Raw genomic sequence first — 24,417 nt, forward strand, 5'->3', positions numbered from 1 at the left:
TAATGTTTTAAAGTGACCTTGAGCAGCAGTTCGTTGGGGTTTCTGAAAGTCTTTTTTTGTTACTCATTTTTCAGTCCAGTCCTTGTACCTGATCATTTTCAGAGGAAAGCTTTTTCTTCACTTTAGAGCTAACCTCTGAATCATTCAAGCATAAAAAGGCACCTAACTCAAGGGATAAACCAGTGTTGTGTCTACACATAGGACACAACTTAGCAAAGAACCTATTTTAAATGACATCATTCGGCACTCTGTTACCAGCAGCCTGTCTCCAAAAACACATAATTTGTTCCCATTTTTTAGTTGAATCACTGAGAAGTTTAACACAGTTTGACAGACATAAAATACTATTTATATGCCAACAAGGTGACTCTCAAAGCGCTATTAGCTTAAAAAATCAGCATATCCCAGCATGGTGTGCAGTGTCTCCTTAAAAATTTGAGGAAACTGGACAAAAGAAAAATTGGCAGAACTAAAATCCATCTATTCACGGTGGCTCAAGACGTCTGCACAGTAATGTATATATTGATGTTATTATATAAATTTAGGCACAACAAGGAGCCTTTAAAACAGTAATTATCAACCTAGAGTTTGTACCAAGCCAAATCTGAGCTCTTGACTCCTGAAAATACCTTTATCTGAACGGTACAACTAAAACGATCCCATTTTAAGGTCTTAGTTTTCATGTTATTCATTTATATCTTCACTGCCTAAAGTGAGTGCACACTTTATTCCTCTGTGTGTGTGTGTGTGTGTGTGTGTGTGTGTGTGTGTGTGTGTGTGTGTGTGTGTGTGTGTGTGTGTGTGTCGGGGGGGGGGGGGGGGTGAAAAAGAGAAGGGTGTGTTATGGAGACTGTTGTAGAGTAATTGGTGTAGAACAGGTGGCGCGCTGTTGACACTGGAAAAAAAGTATGTGAAAAATGTGCTGCTGCCATGCAATCACAAAAGGAAAAGGCTGGCGGTTGACTTAGACATTTAATCACCGTGCTGGGTGATAGGTAGTGGATCAAAGGGAGGCACGAAAAAAGCCTGGAACAAGGAGAGTCATCAGAGGAATTCCTCCATGGTGGAGTCAGGCCAAGGCACTGACAGAAATGCTAGCTGGTTATTATGACACTGGCCTCAGAGTACAGAGATGTAAGTAAATAGGAAAGCAGAAGGTTTAGGATCTCAGAAGGTTCCTCGGGTCTGAATGAGAGTCCTCTCATGTTGTTTTCCGGATTCAGCATTTTCTTGTTCTTCTCCTGGCTCAGACTCCTCTTTTTCATACCAAGCTCCACCTAAAGGTGCACACTGTGGTACTGTAACAGGATTCTCACTACAGGGGATACAATTAATAGTATAAAAAAGATCAGAGCGCTGATGAAAATTACTTGTGAGAAGAGCATGTGTATTGTTTGTATGCGGATGTAGGATGTTTAATCGGCACCAAAAAAGCACCTGAGCTGAACACACTGGAAGAAAATTTCTCTTAAAGTTTAGAGGTGAATTCAATCAGAACTTTATGCATCACTTAAAAATTAAAACATATATAAATCTCCTTAAAAAAATAACCTGAGGCGGACGCGGGTTAACGGCTGGCATTAAAGCTCATTATCCTCTCAGAGCACATTACGCACCGGAGAGGGATCCAGTTACCGGCTTCGCCCACACCGGAGCCACGCGATTCAGGTCCTCCTCATTTTAAAAAGAGCTGCTACCCTGCAATTCCCTCCAGAGCTTCAAAGAGTTGATAAAGTGTCTCTCGTGTCAGTGGACTGACTTTTTGCACCTTTTTCGTCAGTGGAAGAACTGAACGAGAGTGCACGCCAATACGCGACTTTGCCAAACTGCTGCTGCTGTTGCTGATGGTGGTGGGCTGAACCGAGAATCATCAAGTTTCCATTTTTGTTTTAGTTTATTTGCATCCTTCAGAGTGTCTCCGTCTTTGATCAGAAATGTCACCGGACCACATGGGAGCATTTCGCGCATCGGTTTTACTGACTTGGGTGATAATCTGCAATAACGTGCTGTGTCCCGTCCTCGGCTATCTCTACAACAACCGCTACGCAGGGTGAGTGAAATGCCCCCCCATTCATTTCTGAGGCTACTGGGATTCCCATTCACGTAAACACTGAGAGGGAGACAGAAGTGTTTAGAGTGAAGGAAAGGCGCACTTTGACAAGTCGTCTGCAGACACTACCATTTATCTTATGAGAGACTGAACAAAGACAGCCTTTGTGCTCGCCATCTCCACAATCCATGTTTCCCGTTTGAGACATAATACCATGTTTAAGTTTGCTCTAAATTTTTCCCAGAGTGTTCTTGTTGACTGATGGCATTTGTATAAGACCGTGTCTGTTGTGTCCAGATTACTCAAAATACAGCACAGATGACAGTGGGGATTCTTGAAGCTGCACTGGCTTCCAGCGCAATGTTTTTCTAGTACTAATGCTATGAGGTGTTTTTGTTTTTTTTAATCAAAGGTCTTGGTTTATCAGTCTGTCTGCAGGTTCATGTGACTGAATGCAGGCAAAGCACCCCATCGCCTAAATTACTAATATCACTGTTTGACCCCAGATTAAAAATTTGGGGGGCACTTGGACAACGAGATATTTCCTCTAGGGTTTATGTTTTGGTATTATATAGAAAAGGGAGGTTATCACAACTGGAAGCCTCCTCTTCCAAACTTTTCATTTAATATCATGTAATTCATCAACAGAGCATTATCAGACACTGAAATTTGGATTCTCCAAATGGAGGAAGGCTCAGAGTAGTTTGTTTAAATATAAAATACTACTGAGAGCTTTTCGGTTTAAGGGCCTGAGCGTCTTAAAAACAAATTGCTTCCATCCCAGAAAGGGTTCTGCTGAGAATCAACAGACTGACAACTTAAGGACAGCTTTAGCCCCGTAGCTGGTAGAAACAAAGCAAAATGTCTTTGCCAGTCTAGCTTTGTAACAAAAACAGGCTGTCAGCTTTGAGAATCATTAAAACATGAAGGAATGATTTGGCCTAAAAAGCATTGGGATGCTAAAGGCTGTCTTTGTTTACGCCATGCTTATATTACTGTACCAAAGTCCTGTGAACCTTCTTCTAAACGCATGTTACTCTGATGTTTCAGGAACTGTGTTTCAGTATGTCTTCTGTCATTGCTCTTTTCGTGGAAACAGGCTGGGTTTCTTTTTTTTTTTTTAGCAGCGTGAAATGGGGCAGTCACTCATGTGGGACACCCAGACGCCTTTGTTGCTCAGACCTTTAGAATGGCCTACTGCCACCTTTGTTTAGGGGGGGGGCCCAACTTCCTGTGTGACAAACCATTAAAAGACTTTTGAAAGAAGTGAAAGACGAAGATGCTCAAAGAGAAGGTGGAAAAGTGTGAAAACCAGGCAAACAGACAGGTTTCTCTGCAGATAAAATAAAGCTTATCGTAAAGAGAATGTAATGAAAATACTGCCGGCATGTTAACTGTAAGGTAAAGTGAAGACGCTGAGATCTGCAGATTTAATAGCAACATGATGTAAGATTCACAGTGAGGAAAAAGAGAGCCTTTGTTTTGCTGCCAGGCATAAAAACGTGGTTTGCAGACTGGATTAGGAGCACTCACAGGGTTCGCGGGGTTACAGTTTTTTATTCCATTATCTGTGAACATGTCAAGAATTGTATGGGGGTGTAATGATTGCTGTCTCGGTGGTGTAATTTTTAACTTTTTTGCAGTCAAATGTATTCTTGTTTCTTAAGTTCACTCGGGTTTTGTTTTAAATCTCATTGAGTCCATTAATTCTAGTAAGATAAATCTCATTGTTAAATATCTATCTGTAGTTTTATCTGTGTGGATTTATCTAAAATTACACAACTGGAAAAAGGGTTTAACTATATTTTTAAAAGTAGGCAAATGCATTAAACTAATTGCTACTTCTAATTTAGAAACAAAAGATCATTATACTATGCTTAAATGGTAAATACATGACATCAGTCCATATTTACAAGATGTACTGATTTGCAGTATGAAAATGTGAAGCAGCTGCCGCTGCTACTGTATGAGGGCTGCCAGGGACTCGTTCCAGGTGCAACCTGCAGAGCTGGAAACGATGAAATATAATCCTTTAATGACACCTCAGACAGATTGTTTGGCTGGGGTCTGATCCTTGTCATCTATACTGAAAAAGGACCCACCCATTTCCCCCCATCTACAATCTATGCTGCTTTAAGAAGTGTCCTCTTCTATTGGCACAAAAGCCAGTTTCATTACCTGACACAATGGCCCAGATGTTTTTTAAATGTGTTTTTTCCAAAACAAAAAAAATGGATCAAAGACCTGTTACAGAGCCATAAAAAAAACTTTAGGATACTTAAAAAAAGTGCTTACAAAAGCTTTTCTCTTCACAGTGATCAGGTCTTCAAGATCACACCAAGTAATGATGAGGAGGTCCGGACCCTAAGAGAAATTCTCGGACACATGAAGGTTGGCACTTTATTTTGTTTCATGTACACCTTTTATATCCATTCCTAGGTGCTATATATTTATGTGATGTGATACTTTTAGCATGTTAAAAGTTTAATCTCTGTTATTATTCAGCCCACATGAATGTCTGACAGCTGAACATCGGCCACGGACAAGCAGTTAGCCCCGATGCCGGTGGGATGGTGGGCCGACAAGGCGATGTGACAGTTTCAATGAGGCAGAAAGCAATCAAGTGTGTTCATCTGTCACAGTCAGGACACATTTGCAATCTGAGAGACTGAGATACTGTCAGCGAGACACTCGGCAATCATTTTTAATATGAAACACCAAAAGAAAATGGGATGAAATACAAAGGAGTTTGTCATATTGGGTCAAACGCCTGGATGTCTCACAGCTTAAGAACTAAATGAACATGTGTTTCAAAGATACTGAAATTACAGGGGGGAACCCCTGCAGGACACAACAGCCCTTGCTTCTTTTCCCATATTCATTTGGAAGTAATTACCCCAGCCAACAGCATGGCCTTCATTATACATTGTTTTAGTTTGCTAATGCAAAGCTAAATTGTTTGCAAATTCATAATTCATATCAGGACTCTCTATTTTGTAAGATTAAGACTTACAAAGAGAAATCCAGTGATCCAGTCATCCTCTGTGAGCAGGAACACAAAGCGGATCTATTATCCTTTTCCTTATTTTCTGGAATATATGGCATATGGCTTGTTAGAATGGTGGAGCTTCATATTAAATATGGTTTCAAATAATGAGGTCAAAGTATTTGTAAGTAATATGTGAGCCAAATGTTCAGTTTAACCAGTTTTCTCTTCTGTCTCTCGCTGATGTCAGTGAGAGTGGGTGTCGTTAATACGGCCATCCTCGGGCACAGTTGGTGAGAGATTAGAAGAAAGTTCGTTTACAGCGAGAAGGCAGGGAGCTTGTTTCAGACAGTGGATCAACTGCATCAAGGTCCAGGATCTCTAACAGAGTCAAAGGTGGCAAATGTGGAGTTGGGAAGGAATAATAACACTTTGTCCCTTCTAACAGCTCTCAAAAGATCAAAAATACACTTAAATTTAAGGCTAAAAACGGGAGACTGGGTGCACCTTTTTCCCATGGCTAATTATGTTCATATATTCACAGATGTACAATCTGAGGGTTATTTTGTTTGACAGGTTTGCTATTACAGAATAATTACCTTGAAAGTCTGCTTGTAGAAATAATAACTGTAGAGTTCATTTAAAAAATTGAGCCTTGGTGGTTCTAAAATCCTGGTTTTCAGACAGTGTGGTCAGTTTTAGCTTTCTTTGGTATACCATTTACCGCAAGTGGTCCAGGAACGCCAGGCCAGTACGGCCCAAAACAGAAAAAGGATTGAAGAGAGACAAAAAAAAACAGAGAAGTACTTAGTAAATGCTTTTTGATTTGTAGGGAGCGACACTAAGAGAGAGCCAGGTTCCTGGTCGGGCCTCAGTTTTCTGTATGAATGGGCAGTGGACAGGGTGCTTCAAGGCCACCCAACCAAAGCAGCAGCAGCCACTGTTTGGACAGCTGTGGACATGTGTTTTCAGTAGCTTGTTCACACTGCCATGCCTCCAGTGTCAAGTCAAACTTTTCATTTTCAGGGTAGGCATGAGGTCGAATACACTTCAGGGTGCAGGTGAGTCAAAAATCGGACGCATCACAGACAAAATAGCATCATTTTTTAGAGATCTCCTTTTACCTGGGCTCCTCATTTTGGAAAAAGCTCGGCAGTGTCTTCAACTAAGGATTTCTTTCCTCCCTAAAATGTTAAAAAAAACAACAACAAACATATATAGAAAAAAAAGTCAAGAACAAGCTCTTAAAGTTAAATACTCTCATATTGCTTTTTTCCTCTGACCAACTATTTAAAGCTCGAGAACATTTAGTTTATTTGTACATAAGAAAAAGCCGGAAACCCTTTAGAGCTGAGGAGATGGAAATGGGTATTACACTTATGATAGCTTTGCATGAAAACACGGGCTTTACGTGGTTACTGATAGTTTTCCTTTCAAACAACGGCTAGAGTAAACCGCTAACAGTTCCAGCTGTAACAGCCGAGACGAAACTGAGATAAACAGAAACATTCAGGGCCTTGATGGGAGCTACAAAAAAGAATTAGCTTCGGTTTCTTTTGGGGCTCATGTTAGATTTGTTTGAGACATCCACAGGCTAATATGAAACTGATATTCCTGTCATATTGAAATCATTTTATATGTTTGTAGAGAACTTTCAGCGTTTTCCTATAGATGACATCATCATAAGTGGAAAATCTCTTTTCCACAGCAGGAGAGACAGTCTTTGTTAACAGGCTGTTGCTGAATTTGAGGATAAAACTGTCACAATCCATGTGGGCCTTACAGGTTTTCAGAATAAATATTGATTGCTCCAGGTATGACTGACCTCCAAACAGATTTAATGCATTTAAGATGCTATAGCTTGTCTAATTCAGCTTAGACAGCCCCGTTAGCATTGTTGGCATTCTTATATTAAATCTACCTTGACCAACTTGATTTCATTTACTTGATTTCACCTCATCTGGCCTAAGGGGAGCCAGCTCCATTTTTATTGAACCGTAACTTTTTCTTTCTTGTTCTGCCCGTGTCTGTGCTACATCAACCAAAACAAAACAAATCCAATTTATGGCTACGCTGCAAATAAACAATCAAGAGATAAAAGATTTATAAGGCAGACGAAGAATGCCTCTTTGAGGCACATAAATACAGCTATAAAATGTTAACTTAAGGAATTGTATTATCTGATCAGGGACATTTGAGTGCCTTCTGGCATATGTGTTTTGGATTTGTTTTGCTAAAAGACGAGCAGTGCTGAAACATTTGGGGTGCTTAACCATTTGGAAACACCATAAAAGTGCAGGAATAGAGAGGGGTTCGCACTCAGGGGCACCATGCATTCCAGCTGAGGGTATTTGACCCTTCTGGCTCTAAACGTAGTTAAATTATTCTGGTATGCATTCTGTAAAGCATTAAACCAATTGACACATTAACAAGCATGTGCATGTTTTGCCCCCATGCAGAAAATGAAAGCCAGCTGAGGGCGTACACATCTGCAAACATAGAAACAGCAATCTCTTTACAGTGACTACAGTGCTTTTACTGGTAGATCAGTTGCTTCCTGTTTGTTTTAAATCCTTTTAAATTCTCGTCTTCTCCGCTTTTTTCCACAGTTTTACTGCTATAGTTACTATGTGGTTTATTATTTGTTTATTTGGTTGGCAAGGATATCTGGCTGTTAGGACTCTGGCTATCACATCGTGATAAGTACTGAAAGACCTTGTTATCAAAGATATTTGAGGTCATATAGTAGAGGAGAAAGCCAAGTGAGGTTTATTTACTCTGGATTGCTCCATTGAATCATTCCCCAAATTTGCTTGAACACGGAAGTAGGAATGGTTCCCTGTTTGGGTCTTAATAAAACTGTGTGCGTGTGCGTGCTTGCATTTGATAGAAAGTGTTTAAAGGTGTAGAATAAAGTATGAATGAGTGAATATGGTTTGTAGTAAAGTGCTTTGAATGATTAGTTAGGTTAGAAGAGCACAATATTATGAAGCCTGAATGCAGTCCAATATATTGATTGATTAGTTTGTCCAGCACGTGTTTGGAACACCACAAACACAACAACTAGCTGATCGTCCTGAGCATAAATGAGTAATCCACGAGTAGTTGGGAAAATAGAACAAGATTATTTTAAAACTGCATTGTCATAGTATCTCAGTAAGGACTCATAAATATTTACACACAACAAATGTCAGGAAAATCTGTTTATGTTATGAGTATAACCCTGACATATCCAACCTTTTAATCACCAAATATCAGCACTGGTATCGGTCTTAAAAATCCTAAAGCTCTGCTGTGTAAGTGCAAGTCCAGTTTCTAGTGAGTTTCACACTAGAACACACACACAAACTAAAAAATATTTGTTTTTATCAAAGAAATTAAATTAATCCCATTAAAGTTGGGTGATAATAACCGTGATAGCTGGCATACAGTACGCTCAACTATAGCGACCGGTCAGCTAACAGTTCACTCTTTAGCACTCCTGGCACCTTTCATGGGAAAGTTTCTATCGATAAGCAGGAAAATTTCATGAATTAAATTTGATACTTTTTAAGATAAAACTGCCGTTTCAGTGAGGCTGCTTTTGCCCAAGAACACTTTCACAGTGTAAGAACTTTTACATTACTGCTGGGTGTTTCTGTCACTGTAACCCTAATATGTTCACTGTGTTCCATTAGGTGGATTTCTGGCAGCCCAACAGTGCTTCTCTAATCTGTCACAATGCCACAGTGGATGTCCACGTGAAACGTAACGACACGCAAGGTTTACACGCACGCTTAAAGTGGGAAAATATTGATTATCAGTAAGTATAAAAGCATGGACACTCATATTTACTCTCATGCATGCACCCTTTGACACATCTGTTATCCAAAGGTTGTTTACTCAGCTTTCTCATAACAGAATATGTGATTTGCACATGCAGAATAGGCCATATTTTGCACGCAAAGGCCCTCATATTTCCACAAAGCTGGGACACACACACACACACACGTACATCAGAGACACTCTATCAATCTGCTCCAAAAAGCAACGCTTTCATCTCTCGACACCATCCCTCATCAAAATTAGCGCTGAAATGATGGAGTTTTATCAAAGCAGCCACAGCTAGAAAAAATTCCATTGTCATCTCAGTCCTTGGGGAGGAATTGAAGCGCAGAGGAGGATTTTTTTTTTTTCCACTGTCTGTTGACTGATTGAGGATTTTTCACAAAATGGTTTACGCGGCAGGGGGGACAGGCTTTGGTGGGTGGTTAGGGGTTTCATTTTGTTCATCTCAGTATATTCACAGGATAATGACCCAATTTTTAGCATCATTAAAGGAGTTGTGGATAGAAACTGTTATAGAAGGACGTTATGAGGAAATGTATTTTAGTACGTACCTGCTATAAAAAATGCTTTGAAAAAGATCACATGATATGCTTTAGACTCAGGTGGGAGGTGAAGAAGGATCGTATGTGTACAGGTAATGATGCTTATAACTGTGGTTTAACCTCAATTACACCATATTTCGTAATTCATAAAGAGTAGTAGCATAACTGCTATGATTCTTCCTACCAGCAGGGAGATTGATGAGGTGGAAAACTGGTTTAGATGTTGCAAGCGATGAGAGAGGGTGACCTTAGTTACATGGTCTCATCAATGAGTCAACAATAAAACCAGGAGTCCTGATTTACTGCCTCATCCCAGCACCCCCAAATACCTGTGTGCTTCATTCACAGCGGTAGTGCAGTCAATAGGGACACAATTTATCAGGTATTTGTATATACAAAGATATCATCTCTACAGGCAACAACACATGAGAGAAGCAAAATTAAAAGACAAACTCATACAGACCTGCTTATCATTAGTTTGCATTATTTCCAAATGTGTTTGCCTGCATCCTGGTAATTTGATCAAAAATTACTTTTGTCACTAATCACCTGTGTTATTTGTTCCATGTACAGTCCAAGCCCCTGACAAGCCAACAACAGACATGGTGCAAGATTTATACAGATTTAGTCCCTTCAGAAGCTTACGTATCCACAACCATGTCGGTTGTGGTAATGTAAGGTTAGTCTAGAAGAAATAACTGAAATTATACAATGCATTTCAAAATGTACAACCCCAATTTAAAAAAAACATGTAGACATGTAAAATGTAAATAAAAACTGAATGTAATTTACAAATCTGGTAAACATATTTTATTCACAATAAAAACAGAAAAGATGTCAAATATTTAAACTCAAATGCACTATTTTAAGAAACAGTAAGGTCATTTTGAGTTTGATGACAGCAACACATTTCAAAAAGTTGGGACAGGGCCATGTTTGCCACTTTGAAGCATCCCCTTTTCTTTTAATAGCAGTCTGTAAATGTGGGGGACTGTGGGAACTGATGAGACCAGCTGCTGGACTTTGGGGAGACGAATGTTGTCCCATTGCTGTCTCATATGAGATCCTTGGATTCTAGCTGCTCAACAGTCTTCTGTCTTCTTTGTTGTATTTTTCATTTCATGACGTGTCAGATGTTTTCAGTAAATCGTCTGGACTGTAGGAAAGATGCAGTGTGCAATTTAGCATTGTAGATCTATCATCACTATTAGATAAGATTAGACTTTATTGATCCCTCGACGGGGAAATTTTTTGCCTTACCTCAGCTCAGGTACAGATATCAGACGGAAAAATATCAGAAGAAAAATTACAAATAAAGTACAAATAAAAAATAAGTAAGATAATACACTATATACAACGGTAGCATGCACAGTATATGATTATGGATATCTATCTATCTATCTATCTATCTATCTATCTATCTATCTATCTATCTATCTATCTATCTATCTATCTATCTATCTATCTATCTATCTATCTATCTATCTATCTATCTATCTATCTATCTATCTATCTATCTAAAATGAGCCCAGAGTAGATGGCAGTGTTTCTGGATCATGTTTACATGTGGCTTGTGTGAAAGCGCTTTAACCCCCATTTGTGGATGTCACAGAAAACCGTGTGTACAGTGATATCTGGAAGTGTTCCTGATCTCATGCAGTGATTTCCATGACATATTACAGTTTTTCTCAGTCGCTTTGGTGCGTTTCTCAGAACACCATTAACATTTGCACAGCAGTTAGTGCATTTCCCAAAACAATTAGTGCAAACTGCAAAACCTAGTGGATAGCCTGCAAAAGCACGTCACATGCACAGAATTGATTATCCATACCTCAAAAGCAAGTATCCATGTCAATGAAACTGTCAGTGCCATCAAAATGAAAAGTCTTGACACCATCTTTATGAACAAGATAGTCAAATGGCATTGTCATGTTTCCACTATGACAGTTTATAATTTCAGTGTTTCCCATTGCAAAAACAATTGGTGACACCTGAAAATGCTGATGACAGCACTATGGCCTACCTGTACAGCCATCTGAAATGTGCAGTAAAGTCACTGTAGATGTTATGGGAGTCTTGGGAGTAACTGAGACACTGAATACGTACGTTTCACATTTCCATTGTGTAGAAGTGTTTGTAATCCTACAGAATTGTGCAAAAGAAAAATATGCTACAGTCACTTGTGCACTGTAGAATACATGTAAACATAAAATCACCCATTTGGTAGAGCTGTGCACTAATGTGAACAATAAACAGCACATGTAACAGTACAGTAAATCATTCTGGCACATCCAGACGTTCCTGTCTGTCTGGCCACATATTTTCATCTACATCACAACAGATGTTATCCCTCGCAATGCAGCGAGGAAAGTATCTCCTGGAGTGGCGAATCCATCCTCTGCAGGACCCTGCTGTGATGTCGTCACATGCTGCATCCATGGCTGCTAGCAGGGCCATTTGCTCATGTGGATTTCATTTTTCTTGAGTACTCTGTCAATTGTTGAAATTGGAACAGATTCAATATTGCCAAATACCGTGTAATTCTCTATGACAGCGCTTTGTATGTCTCTCAGCTTTATTGCATTGTTTGCAATGACCATTGCACAAATGGCTTCTTCTTGCTGTGGGGTAAAAAGGGGCCCTCTTCCGCCTCCGCGAGGTTGTCTTACAATCCTATGTGGTGCAGATTGAACTTTTTGTGAAATTGCAAATACAGTACAGTAACATGTGATGTGTCTGAGATGGCACAGTACAGTACAGTGTATTACTGTTTGCATACCTGTTTTCCCTACGGAATGTTTGAATGATTGAACTGACAGTAGTTCTTCCAATATTGGGTTGCACCCTTCGACCAGCCTCCTCCATGGTGAGGCCGTGATTGACAACATGGTCCACAATTGTAGCCCTTATTTCATTAGGAATCCGCCTATATCTGCCTCTTCTCCCTCTTCCCCTTCCTCCCCGCATCCTCACCCCTCTTCCACGGTGCTGACCTTCCATTTTGTGTCACAGAAGTGTAGAAATGGTACACACTAGCTCCTGCGCAGTTTATATATGCTTGCCAATTGGGGATTCACAGGATTCATCCATAATTGACAGTGAACAAGTTGTTTGTCATTGGTTACAACTAAACTTTCACACGCCTCCTCATGAGTGACAGCTGTAATTCACCCGAGATCAATTGTTCAATTTCGGAGACATTTCCAGGAACAATGATACAGAAAGGTATAGGATTTGCTTGACAGATGGCCAATATTTGGCATGTGATAACTAGTTCAACAATTTTGTGTGTGATGACTCAAGCAATGGATGTATGACTATTAGTTTTATTGGGAACGACTATTCAGCATCCATAGGTATGATTACTTTTGACTGACATGACATAAGCAAATGGAAATGTCAGAAAGCAGCAGGGAAATGTATGGAAGCAACTGATTCATGTCCAAAATCATTTGCAGTTTGTTCAGAGAGAGGAGAAATTGCTACTATGATGTGCACAAATGACTGAGTGTTGTGGAGGTTGAACTAATAGTTATGAGAATTTCAATTCTGATCTGAGAAACGCACCAAAGCGACTGAGAAAAACTGTAAGCATACCTGTTTTTAATGCAGTGCTGCCTGCGAACCTGATGAGAGCGGAGTTAGCTCGGGCTTAGCGGGGAATTAGCTCAAATGGTAGAGCGCTCGCTTAGCATGCGAGAGGTAGCGGGATCGATGCCCGCATTCTCCAGTATCATTTTGGGGTGGCTGTAGCTCAGGAGGTCGAGCAGGTCATCTATTGATCGGACCCCAAATATTCTTGGGCAAGATATTTAACCAGAGTTTCTCTCCAATTCAGCCATGGCAGAGTGAATGGTAGTTAGTAAGCACCTAAAAGCAGAGAGGACCGTGCTTGGGTGAATGTGGCATGTTGTATATAGAGCGCTTTGAGTACTCCAGGAGAATAAAAATGCGCTATATAACTATCAGTCCATTTACCATGTCATTTTTGGCTTTGTCCTTTACGCACAGATTTCTCCAAAATATATGATAATAATTTATCATCAACTGTAGATGATGAGATATTCACAGAGATATTCACTTGTGAGAAACTGCCTCTCTAAGATGGTCTTTTTTGACCCGGTCATATTAACGATGCATTGATAATTAATAGTTTCAAAATGTCCCTTCACTTGTTTCTTTTTAGCACCGCTGGTTTTGACTGCCTTTTGTTTCCCCCACCAGTCCAACTGTTTTGAGACCTGTTGCTGCCATCAAATTAAAATTATCTTATTTTTTTTTTTATTAAAATTGCATTTTATCAATAGAATATTTTGTATTTTTTCTGTGTTCTATTGTGAATAAATGTTGGTTTATAAGATTTACAAAGCATTCTGTTTACATGGCATTCCAACATTTTTGGAATTGGGGCTTCTAAACTTTTGAGCTGAGCTCACGAGTTCTTTCCTGAACTTCTGCCATTTTACAGAATTGCAATCTCTAAATCCCAGCCTCCTATTTGGACTGAATTTGGATGGAAATTTAAAGTGTAGTGACTCATCACTTACAGAAAAATGCTCCCCAGTGCTTCCTGATATGAATCTCCACACATTAGCTGCACAATGAGACATAGGGCAGCTCTGTTTCTGTATTCTTTAGATTACATTACCTATGTTTCCCTTTGGCTAGTTCACACCCTCCTCTATCTTTGTATTAACTGTCTAATAAACCATACACCATACAGTCAGAGTACCAAATGTGCCGATGGGAAACATGCTACAGTGGTTATAATGTGTACCATGTTTGTCTGCTTCACTCTCTTTCATTCACGCAGGGTATTTATCTCCAATCTACAGAAGGAAATTGAAAAGCAGACGGGATATCGCTCCTCTCGCAAGCGGAGGTCAGAGGCTCAGTATGACTACGAGGTTTACCACTCTCTGGAAGAGGTAGACATGAAGCCCAACATCTACCTACCTATCTCTCATTCCCCTCTGCTCTCTAATCTATTGCACCCACAAGGTAAACAGAAAACCTCTCTAAGGGTGCTTTCTCTCAATTACACAGTTCCACATGTGTCTTTCCCACGGCCTCGCGCTTTCACACACCGAGACGTGCGCTCCACTTCAGACACTTCACAGCTTTAGAGTGTTTATTTTCCCAGGTTGATCAGGCTCCTGGTTTGCAAATCTTTCAAGCCCTATGAAACAGCATAGCTCAGAGGACAAATCTTTTGTCCTTTGAGCTTTCATCCTCTCCCTCAATGTACAACACACGTTTACAAAGCACACAGATGTGCAATAATGCATAGTAATTACTTCTGAAAATTATGTAAACAAGTCTTTTAAGATCCACTTCCCTGCATCATTTCCTGTCCCTCAGATCCAGAGCTGGATGTTTATGATGAACACAACCCACCCCAATCTGGTTGACGTGTTCTCTGTTGGGAAGTCATATGAAGGAAGACCGCTTTATGTGCTTCAGGTAGGAGAGGAGGCACATTAAAACTAACAAACACACTGTCTTGTCCTAATCTAAAGCTAAAAATGCTCGTGTCCTGTCAGCTAGGAAAGAAACGTCGTCTCCAGAAGAAAGCTGTGTGGATCGACTGTGGTGTTCACGCCAGAGAGTGGATAGGACCTGCCTTCTGCCAGTGGTTTGTTAAAGAGGTGCTTATAATGTCTGCAGATTGCTTTTAATTTTTACAATTTTCTTTCTTTGATGTATGCGCGAAAAATGCCTCGACAGGAACACAATGTATATCCCGCTGATTGCCTGCTGTAGATCATCATTCAGGCTATCTGTGACATATGGTCTGTTCATCAAAGCGCCAACATCTGTTCACTTGTCATTTACAGCTATCCAAATACTTAAGAAAATACTTTACAGCTAAAATGCTGGAAATAACACAGGCATTTACGCAAGTTCCTTTGCACCCTTAAAGTCTCCGTGCTCTCTGAAGTGAGGACGGTACCAGACCAGAGCCAGACATTAACTGCAAGAACATTTAATGGCTCATTTTATAATGCTTAAATGCCAGATGAGTGGGATTTTCAACACAGTCCAGCACAATAAGTGCCAGAAAGTAAAGAAAATTAAAGGAAAATCTGTTATCTGTAAAGCTAGAGCGCTGACTTCAAGTGAATTCCAAAGGATTGTTTTGGGTGTTTTTTTGAGTGTTTTTTGAATGTTACCTGTGAGGTGCATTAAAACCAGCTGTTTTAAAATCCTCTTATTTTGAGGTGTAAATAACTGCTTAAACATCAGCTAGTAAAAAGTGTATTACACTGAACCTTACCGTTCACAGAACAATGATTTGTTGCACTGACATTCTCCGGTATGATGGTTCAGTTCAAATTTCTAGAAAGGCAAAAGTCAAATACATGACTGTTTCACCTTAAATGGACTCATGATGAACGGAAATACAAATGTGCTGTGGTGTAGTGACAGAGGGAGGCCACTGGAGGTCAGGGTGCCATCTTTGTTCAAGCCTTAAGCACATTAACCTTGGCCTCAGTCTGGTTAAAAGGCAGGTATAAGCAGCATTAGCCCAGTGCCCAGGTCTCATAGCTCCAATCCTCTTATGCTGTCAGACTCAGTTGTTTGAATGCACAATAGATAATGAGCCTGAATACAATATAAAAAGGATACACTGCTCAGAAATAATTAAAGGAACACTTGATCATCACAGTGTAACATAAAGTCATTTAAATTTCAGGGATATCAATCTATGCAGAAACCTTTGTGAATCAATTTCAGTTGCTTTCATGCAAATGAAAGTGACAACGAGTGCACCGGAGAGGCAAAAACAAAGACCACCCCCCAAAAAAGAACGAGTTTGCAGGTGGTAGTCACAGACATTTGCTCTCTCCTTATCCCTAATGACTGATTTTTCTCCATTCTTGCTTTTTGCTCACGTCCCTGCCACTTATGGTAGCATGAGACAGTACCTGCAGCCCATTCTGCTTGCACAGGTAATCCGGCTCCTCCAGAATGGCGCATTCACAAAAGAGTATTAGGGTCACTGGGGGGAAAAAGTGTGGACATCTTTTTTTTTCCAGAATTTTGGAAAAGAAAACACCCCAAAAAGAGAACAAGTTTGCAGGTGGTGGTCACAGACAGGCAAACACAGACAAATTGAGGCATCTCTAAGATGTGCTCACTGTGAGGCCGCTCTGGCAAATGCCAATCAAGCATCCTTATAAGTTTCATGGAGTTTGAATCTCAAAATTTGGTCAGATAAATGCACGTGGAAGTCATTTTGTGAGGCATTGGCAGTGCTCCTCTCGGCCCAAAGGAGCAGTTACTAATCCTGATGCCCTTCCACCGCCCTGTCCAGCTCTCCCGGTATCTTCTCCACATTGAGACTGTGCTGGGAGACACAGCAAATGCTCTTGTGATGGCACGTATGAACGTTTTGCCCTGAGAGAGCTGGGCTATCAGTGCAACCAGAAGGGGCTGCAAGTACATGCCTCTTCAGTTGAGCATGTTTTATAATTACACTGGACTTACATTATATTATTATTACAGGCTATCAACTCATACCAATATGACTCTGTGATGACAAGACTACTGAACCAGCTCAACTTCTACATCATGCCTGTCTTTAATGTGGATGGCTATCGTTTCAGCTGGATTACGGTACTGTAGGCTTTTCTGCTGGTCTTTCTATATGTACATTTTTGAGAGGAAGCTTTTCTTAGAGGGGAAGCACATTTTACATATACATTTTATTGCATTTTTTTTGGATTGCTTGCTAAAAACAAGGCAAAGAAGGGAAGCTGGAAGCTTGTTTTTTTCCACCTACAGATTGTAGAATAATTTTAAAGAAAGAAAAAATGTCTACGTATAAACAGGAGAAATAATAATGCAATTTATGTTATTACATGATATTACATGTTATTATGCTGCTTAATTTATGTTTAATTGTCTATATTTTTTTGCTGCATGCAGGAAGAATGAACCTGTTGTTCAGATGTGTTTTACTGCCAGTGGACAAGAACGTGTTTTTTTTTTTGTTTTTTTGTTTTTTTTGCCTGCAGGATCGGTTCTGGAGAAAGACACGGTCCAAAAATCACAAGTTCCACTGCAGGGGAGTGGACGCTAACAGAAACTGGAAAGTAAAATGGTGTGGTAGGTAAAATAACACCTGACAAATCTGACTAAGAGTATATATGTGCCCCTATGTGCGTAGGAACAACTACATCCATTTGTTCTCATTTATTCTCTAGAGAGTGAGGACATAGGCTGAAAATAGAATAAAGTTTTTTTGTGATACATCTAGACACACAGGAGTGGAAGATTTCTTTATACCTCATGAAGAACATCTCTTCAAGGGAACGCTCGGTCATGAATTCACAGCATTTAGAGTTCTGGCATATGACAGTTTGAGAATATGTGCAAAATATATGATAAAAGTCTGGAAATGGTGTGAGAAATATACCATAATTAAATGAATTATAGTCTATTTGATTAGTCAGTAATGGACTGCTGTAAAAAGGCATGAAACAGGACAGAGTGAGCCCAAAGATAGCATTCAGTCTGACTGAAATTCATGGTTTTTCATTTGCCTCTGCTATTTATAGATATATTTAAGAAGGACTTTCAAGTGTAAATGTACTTCATGATAATTGAGCCTTAGAAAAAGTATCCCTGAAATAAACTTTGAAATATGTCTTTTTTTCTCCCATAATTTCTAAAGTAACAAACACATTTCAGACTAATACTAGTCACCTTAGAAGCCCTTTTTACTTCGTAGTTTTAAAAATACGGCTTTAATTAAAACCAGCATGTGTTCAGATGCTTTTCTCTTTACTTTTTTGGGTCAAGGTGAGTGAAATAAGGTTGTCTGCAAAGGATTATAATGTGATCATATTTCAGTCTGTGTCTTTATTAGTTCCCCTTCACGCTGGCATTTGGTTTTCTAGACTTTTACAGTCTTACTGACCACTCAACGAGCTTTACACAACAAACCCCATTCATCCATTTACACACATTCACACAGCACTTTATTCTGTGCTCTTAATGCTCTCTAAAGCTCTTTTTTCCCCCTCTCACATGGCCACACGTGTGGCCGATTTAGAATCACCTATCCACCAAACACACTTATCTTTGAACTGTGGGAGGAACGCACACATGCTCCACGCAGAAACGCCGCAGGAAAGTTTGTGCCAACAATGCGAACTACTGCTCTACTTCCATTTCTTTACACTTACTGCTTGGTCACTGTTTCTGGATTAAGGATGCCACTTAAAGCATCCTGGTATGGTTAGAAGATATGATGACGTGGTTTCATCCTTTCTCCCTTTGCTTCCCCAGATGAAGGTGCCTCTTCTCATCCGTGCGATGACACGTATTGCGGTCCCTTCCCCGAATCTGAACCTGAAGTCAAAGCTGTCGCTAAGTTCCTGCGCAAGCACAAGAAACGCGTGGAAGCATACATATCCATTCATGCCTATGCACAAATGCTGCTTTACCCATATTCCTACAAGTATGCCACAATCCCCAACTTCAACTGTGTGGTAAGATATCTATTGCTTAACACTCACTGAGTTTTATTTTTTTAATTAATCTGAGAGAGCTGCTTAGTACAGATCCTTTGATAGTGTTAAAGAAATGCAGTATGTGAGATGAGCTAGCCTTCTGCTTTCATGCATCCAGGAGTCAGCAGCTCACAATGCAGTGACAGCATTGTACTCTGCCTATGGCGTGAAGTACAGATACGGACCTGCCTCCACAACTCTGTGTGAGTTCCTCGAATCCTTCTAATATTGCGCTCTGGCAATGGAAATGAGCTGTTATTCATTTTAAACTTAGGAGAAAAATGCCAGTTTTCTAATATACAAGATCAATTCAGAGTTGCCTTGAATGTTGCTCTAGAGAGGAGCGATATCTAAACGCTCACCTGCAGCAACAGAAATGGAACGCTTTAAAATCAAAGCTACTTAACTTAAGGTATTCCTGTTTTAAGCTTTCCTTACCCTTGTCTATTTTGCACTTCCTTGCAGACGTCAGCTCAGGAAGCTCTATCGACTGGGCATACAGGAACGGGATCCCCTACGCATTTGCATTTGAGTTGAGGGATACGGGATATTTTGGTTTCCTTCTACCTGAATCCCTAATAAAGCCAACCTGCACTGAGACTATGAGAGCCGTGAAAGCCATCGCATCAGGAGTGCTGAAGAAGTGCAAGACAGATAGGGAGAAATTTCCATATATATGACCACACCCTCCGACTTACCTATCTTAGCACCTAATATTTTCCTGAGATTTCATATTCCGCTCAGATGTTATCAAGCGAAGAACCGACAAAGATCCTCAGAGCGTGAATTTGAATTTGTCGTTCATCTTATTCTCCTTTTTCTGATAACAGCTGATGGTGATGTATTTTTGTGTGCAAACAAACCAAACACTAAAAAAACACTTGAACCCTACAGGATCTTTTAAGTAATGCATCTTTTAAAAAAAAGTTTATTTTTTACAGTGAATAGTGGTCATGCGATCACTCATTATGCTACAGCAGCACTTTTATGGTAAAGATAAAGCTAATATTTTTTATGTCTTCTAAAATGTGCTTTATTAAATACAAGTTTAAAAAGAACAACATCTTTAAGCCTGTTTCTATTCTGGTTGGTTTTTTTTTATTCTAGGAAATATTCTTACCAAGTGCCACTCTAGATTTTCATAAAATGCGTAAAAACCTTTATTACTAATAATAAATATGCTCAGAGTGGTAAATTTCAGTGTAGATCTTTTTTCTCTCTTTCATTTGGTCCAGACTAACATTTAGAAAGAATGACCTGCGACCTCAGCAGCTTACTGTGTCATTACTCAGGCATGGAAAAAGACAGTGTCTGAAATGTTTACTTGTGCTTGGCTATGTTCTTATCATGAGATCTTTTTAAGTGTCTGACCTGAATAAACGTTGTTTTATAAAACAAAATATATTTTTTGTAATTGAATTTCTGTCTTCTTTGCCTTTCTGCTTGTCCGCTTTTACAGGTGTACATTTTGTTTTGGCCTATTTTCATTTAGTTTGGCCTCTGGCTGCAACTGACATCATTAGAAATAATTCATTCCTAATAGCTTTCATGCAAACATCTACAAGAAGGTTAAAGGTCACGCTTTCAGCCCTCATTTATGTTCTGTCAGTGTTTTGCACACATACTCGTCGCCATGTTTGATGATAAACATCATTGTAGTCAGCAGATGTTTATAATGAATAACGTTCTGACCTTTTTTGATTTAACTAATAGCATTTAATGATCGATTCAAACATCTGCCTCTTATTTTAGTTTCTTCGTAGCCAGTCTGCAGATTCTGCAGCTCTGCTCTTATTTATGGATTCAGAAACGGTGGGACTGACACGCGGGACAGTCCGATCCGAGTGAAAGTGAACTATACCGCCCACAACTGCCAAATCTGTGTTGTCAAATTGCCAGATTTCCTGGATGTGTTGCACTCTGCTAAAGGCTGTAAAATGCAGTGTAGCACCATCTGAATGTGTGGATATGCACAGTTATGTATGAGGTAAGGCAATAAGCAAAATACCATAAAGATTAAATTGACTGGGAAATTATAACGGAAATTAACCACAGACAAATAAGTTGCCATGTGCAGGGATTTAAAATTGCTCTGCCACCAAAAATGAAGCCTGCGATCACTCCTGAACTGATTTGATACATGAGCAAAACAAAAAGCAGCAACTTGAAATTGTCTTTTTTTAAGGTTTTAAGTTCTGCTGAAATCTTTAAAGAAAACTACATTTGCATTCATTCACGAGTAAAGTGTGTTAACCCCCTCCTCCAAAAAATCTGTGGGTCCTTACAAGGATGACAATCAGATCTATTTACACTGTATTGTTTCTAAATGTAGAGTTAAGTGGGTCCGTTATGATTAACTGAGAATCCCAAAAGGATCGACTTCAGTTCTGTTTGAGTTAACTGTATCATGATCCCTTCACAGGCTACTACATATTTACTACAATGAAAATGTTTAACAAAATGCCCACAGGGATACCACACACAGGTTTGCTGTAGGTCATGTGCATGTCATGTCAGAGGAAAGTTATGTTTTATTCAACAAAAGACAGCAAACTCTTCTGCTTGGTGGTTTAAGGCACTGTGGCAACATGTTACGCCAGGGCTTTCACACATAGGTTTAATACGACCATGAAGGTTTATATGCAAAGACAGTTTTGCCTCTGTAAACCACCACAGTGAATTTTAAAATCAAACTATCAATATGTGACTGAAGTGCATTAATTACAGACATTCCTATACATTTAATATAAAATTATTTGGACAAACGAATATAATTTTATATATGATGCTTTTAATACTTTGCAGCCAATGAGTGACTGAAGCCTGGACCCTTAGTGCTGTGTTTCCTCTCAAGCTGCTGCTTGTTTGTGGTTCTTCCTGCATTCAGTTTGGCCTTTCATAACTAAAAAGAAAAAAAAGCTCTTCTTGGTGGAAATTAAGTGACTGAATTGGCCTTTAAAGAACATCCCATTTCTTTGATTTGAGAAACTCCTGGGTTGCTTTTGCAGTATGCTTTGGGTCATTATCCACTTGCTCTGTGAAGTTGTGTCTGATCAGTCTTGCAGTATTTGGCTGAAGCAGAGCAGAGAGCGAGATAGAGAACCTTTTACACTTCAATTAAATGAGGTGCCCAGTGCATCAGACTACTGATTTGGCTGACTGAAGCTTTCCCTGTCTCACTTATGGGTTTGTTTAGGTTCCCAGTCCAATAATAACCTACAATACCTGCGCTGTAATCTCTTTGGGCCTCAAATGTGAAATTCCAGTGAAAATGTATTAATTTTGAGCTTCTGAAACTTGGCAATTTTTTTTTAAATGGCTTTAAATCCTAAACATTTAATGCAATTTTTGTGTAAAACCCCTTTAAATGAAGTCTGCTCCTCAGCGGCGGTGCACAGAACCAAAACTACAGAAAAAATGTGTCTTGGTCAAATAAATCGTGGATCTCAGGTGTACATGAATGTGCAGACACAGCTCGGGTGCAGGTACACTCTCATCTCCGTCCTCACTCCCTACTGCCTCACTGCGGCCGCTCTCAAACGTACGTGACGTCGTTTCCTCTCTCAAACATGGCGCAGGAGGCAGGTCGTTAATGGCAATCTGAGGGATTTACCCCACCTTCTGTGTTTATTTATGTTTGTCTGTTAGGGGCTCTGCGGCTGACATTACTAAAGGAATTACATCTCTGTTCGAGGAGGCTGCAGCCCCCCTTGGGACCAGGCACACCTCGCTCCAAATTCCGGTGCGACATGTTTGAGGGCAAAAAGACGAAAAACATGTTCCTTACACGAGCTTTGGAAAAGATCCTGGCCGACAAGGAGGTGAAAAAGGCTCACCATTCCCAATTGCGCAAAGCCTGCGAGGTGGCACTAGGTGAGTTGTGTTGTTTTAGCGTCACGTTGTTGCTGTCTTGGACTCATTGATTTAGACACGTCATGCACCCTTTCACTTATTAACCGGTTATCCTGCAACAATGTCGCAGTGTTTGGCAAGGTACCGTGTGCTTTTCGTTTATTACAAGCTGGCTCTTACTCCGGTCTTATTGCCCTGCGTAAGATTTCAGTAAAACCTATGCATTTAATTGACGTGGCACAGGCTCCGTGGAAATGATTCCGTATAAAACACGGAAATGGTGCAGGAGGGGTGGGTGTTTGCAACGCCGAAGCGATGCTGCGAAACTAGTAGCGATCTGTGCACAGGCCGGACATCACAGGGGAAACAAAGTTGTTTAAGGCTGTGTTTCTCTTTAGTCATCACCCTGACACACAAGCACACTCCATATATTCGTCGAGCGTAAACTGTGTTTCTCTAAACTACATGATTTCACCCCATTAAGGTGAGATGTTTGCGTCTCTTCCTGGTACAAAGTGGCCGTGCCCCGGTCAGTACAGGAAGGGCTGAAGACTTTTTTTTAAATTTTATTTTATTACATCTGTTATTTATTAACCTTTTTACTCGGGTGGCCTCGTCTTCTCTGTAAAACTAGACAATGAAGTCGACTTGGCGAGAAGCTTGAGGTTGACAGTTGTCAGTAGCACCTTTATGCTAGGAATGGTGTCATTTCTAGGGGTGGAGAGAAGATAATTTCCGGTTAGTACAAAAATAAAATTACAGTTAGAAGGATTTATACCAATCAAAAGGGAACATCGTTTAATACAGCCTATTAATGATTAATACACGTTATAAATTGTACTTTCTGTTCTTATAAACGTGTTTCTTCGCAATAAACCCAAGATTGATCGGCGTGCTATCTAATTAACTGCGCTTTTATTTTGAAATGAACGTCACTGCACGTCTGTTTGACCTTTTACTACAGGCGTGAGCTTCACTAACGTTTGCTAGCAAGTGTGTCTTGGGAAACATAACCTTAGGGGTGATAATTAGTGGTAAATGTAAATTTTGTAAAACATTATTAACAACAAGGAAATTCACCCCGTAAAACATATATTTTTTCTCATGTTGGAGTTAAAATTAGCTCCATGCAGGCTAGGATTTTTTTTTTTGTTTAGTTTTTTCCTGGTGAGTAATATGACACAGCTAGAGAAACAAAGAGTCCTGTTGTGAAGCAGCCAAAAATCCTACCTGTCCCAACAGTGCTGCCTTTATCAACACGTGCAGCTGCTGAAGGCTTTTGTAGTGGCCTATAGGCAAAATACATGCAGCATATTTGTTTAGACTCTGCTGTGTTGTTTTGTGAAGCTAAACCACCCACATGAATTATATAGCTTTTTGTGCACAGAGCAGTAACATGGTGTTAATTCAGAATAGGAAGCTCTATGTAGCATGGCCTTAAAGCAGACGTACACAATTTGCATGGTTCTGTTCCTGTTATTAGTAGACAGTCGGTGGTGTTTCTTTATCTGGGGGGCTTAGGGACTTGATCTGATGATGTCATCAGTTGGTACTGATTGTCCTTTGCTTCTGATTTTCCTGCTTACCTCGAGGGTTTGATTAAAATGTAGACATTACAGCTGTGAGACAGAAACCAAG

General features: G+C 39.9%; 2 protein-coding genes and 1 non-coding gene across 5 annotated transcripts in view; all 3 read left to right on the forward strand.

Moving 5' to 3' along the window:
• Positions 1-1,682: 1,682 nt before the first annotated feature.
• Positions 1,683-20,327, forward strand: cpa6 (carboxypeptidase A6). The gene is made up of 11 exons (XM_026180867.2): positions 1,683-2,050; positions 4,366-4,441; positions 8,714-8,838; positions 14,220-14,334; positions 14,768-14,869; positions 14,950-15,054; positions 16,916-17,026; positions 17,428-17,518; positions 18,704-18,906; positions 19,046-19,130; positions 19,393-20,327. Exons 1-11 carry the CDS (start codon positions 1,935-1,937, stop codon positions 19,605-19,607), a joined length of 1,344 nt encoding a protein of 447 aa, XP_026036652.1. The 5' UTR covers positions 1,683-1,934; the 3' UTR covers positions 19,608-20,327.
• Positions 13,064-13,136, forward strand: trnaa-agc (transfer RNA alanine (anticodon AGC)). The gene has a single exon. It is a non-coding gene; the product is annotated as a tRNA-Ala (tRNA).
• A 2,042-nt stretch (positions 20,328-22,369) lies between the features above and the next one.
• Positions 22,370-24,417, forward strand: part of arfgef1 (ADP-ribosylation factor guanine nucleotide-exchange factor 1 (brefeldin A-inhibited)) — a 53,982-nt gene continuing 51,934 nt past the window's right edge. For 2 of the 3 annotated variants that reach the window (XM_026179507.2, XM_026179508.2), the window contains exons 1-2: positions 22,370-22,468; positions 22,576-22,800. In XM_026179507.2, coding sequence (XP_026035292.2) covers positions 22,384-22,468; positions 22,576-22,800 — 310 coding nt within the window. In that variant the 5' untranslated portion in view covers positions 22,370-22,383. The other variant, XM_080305995.1, reaches the window with a different exon arrangement.

This window comes from Astatotilapia calliptera, chromosome 9 (genome assembly GCF_964374335.1).
Source record: "Astatotilapia calliptera chromosome 9, fAstCal68.1, whole genome shotgun sequence".
Taxonomy (NCBI): Eukaryota; Metazoa; Chordata; class Actinopteri; order Cichliformes; family Cichlidae; genus Astatotilapia; species Astatotilapia calliptera.

What these genes read in the sequence shown, in the direction of transcription:
- cpa6 (XM_026180867.2), top strand. Translation starts at nt 1,935, where the DNA reads ATGTCACCGGACCACATGGGAGCATTTCGCGCATCGGTTTTACTGACT. An exon ending in GACCGCTTTATGTGCTTCAG is followed by an intron (nt 14,870 to 14,949) that starts GTAGGAGAGGAG and finishes GTGTCCTGTCAG; the next exon opens with CTAGGAAAGAAACGTCGTCT. An exon ending in TCCCCAACTTCAACTGTGTG is followed by an intron (nt 18,907 to 19,045) that starts GTAAGATATCTA and finishes TCATGCATCCAG; the next exon opens with GAGTCAGCAGCTCACAATGC.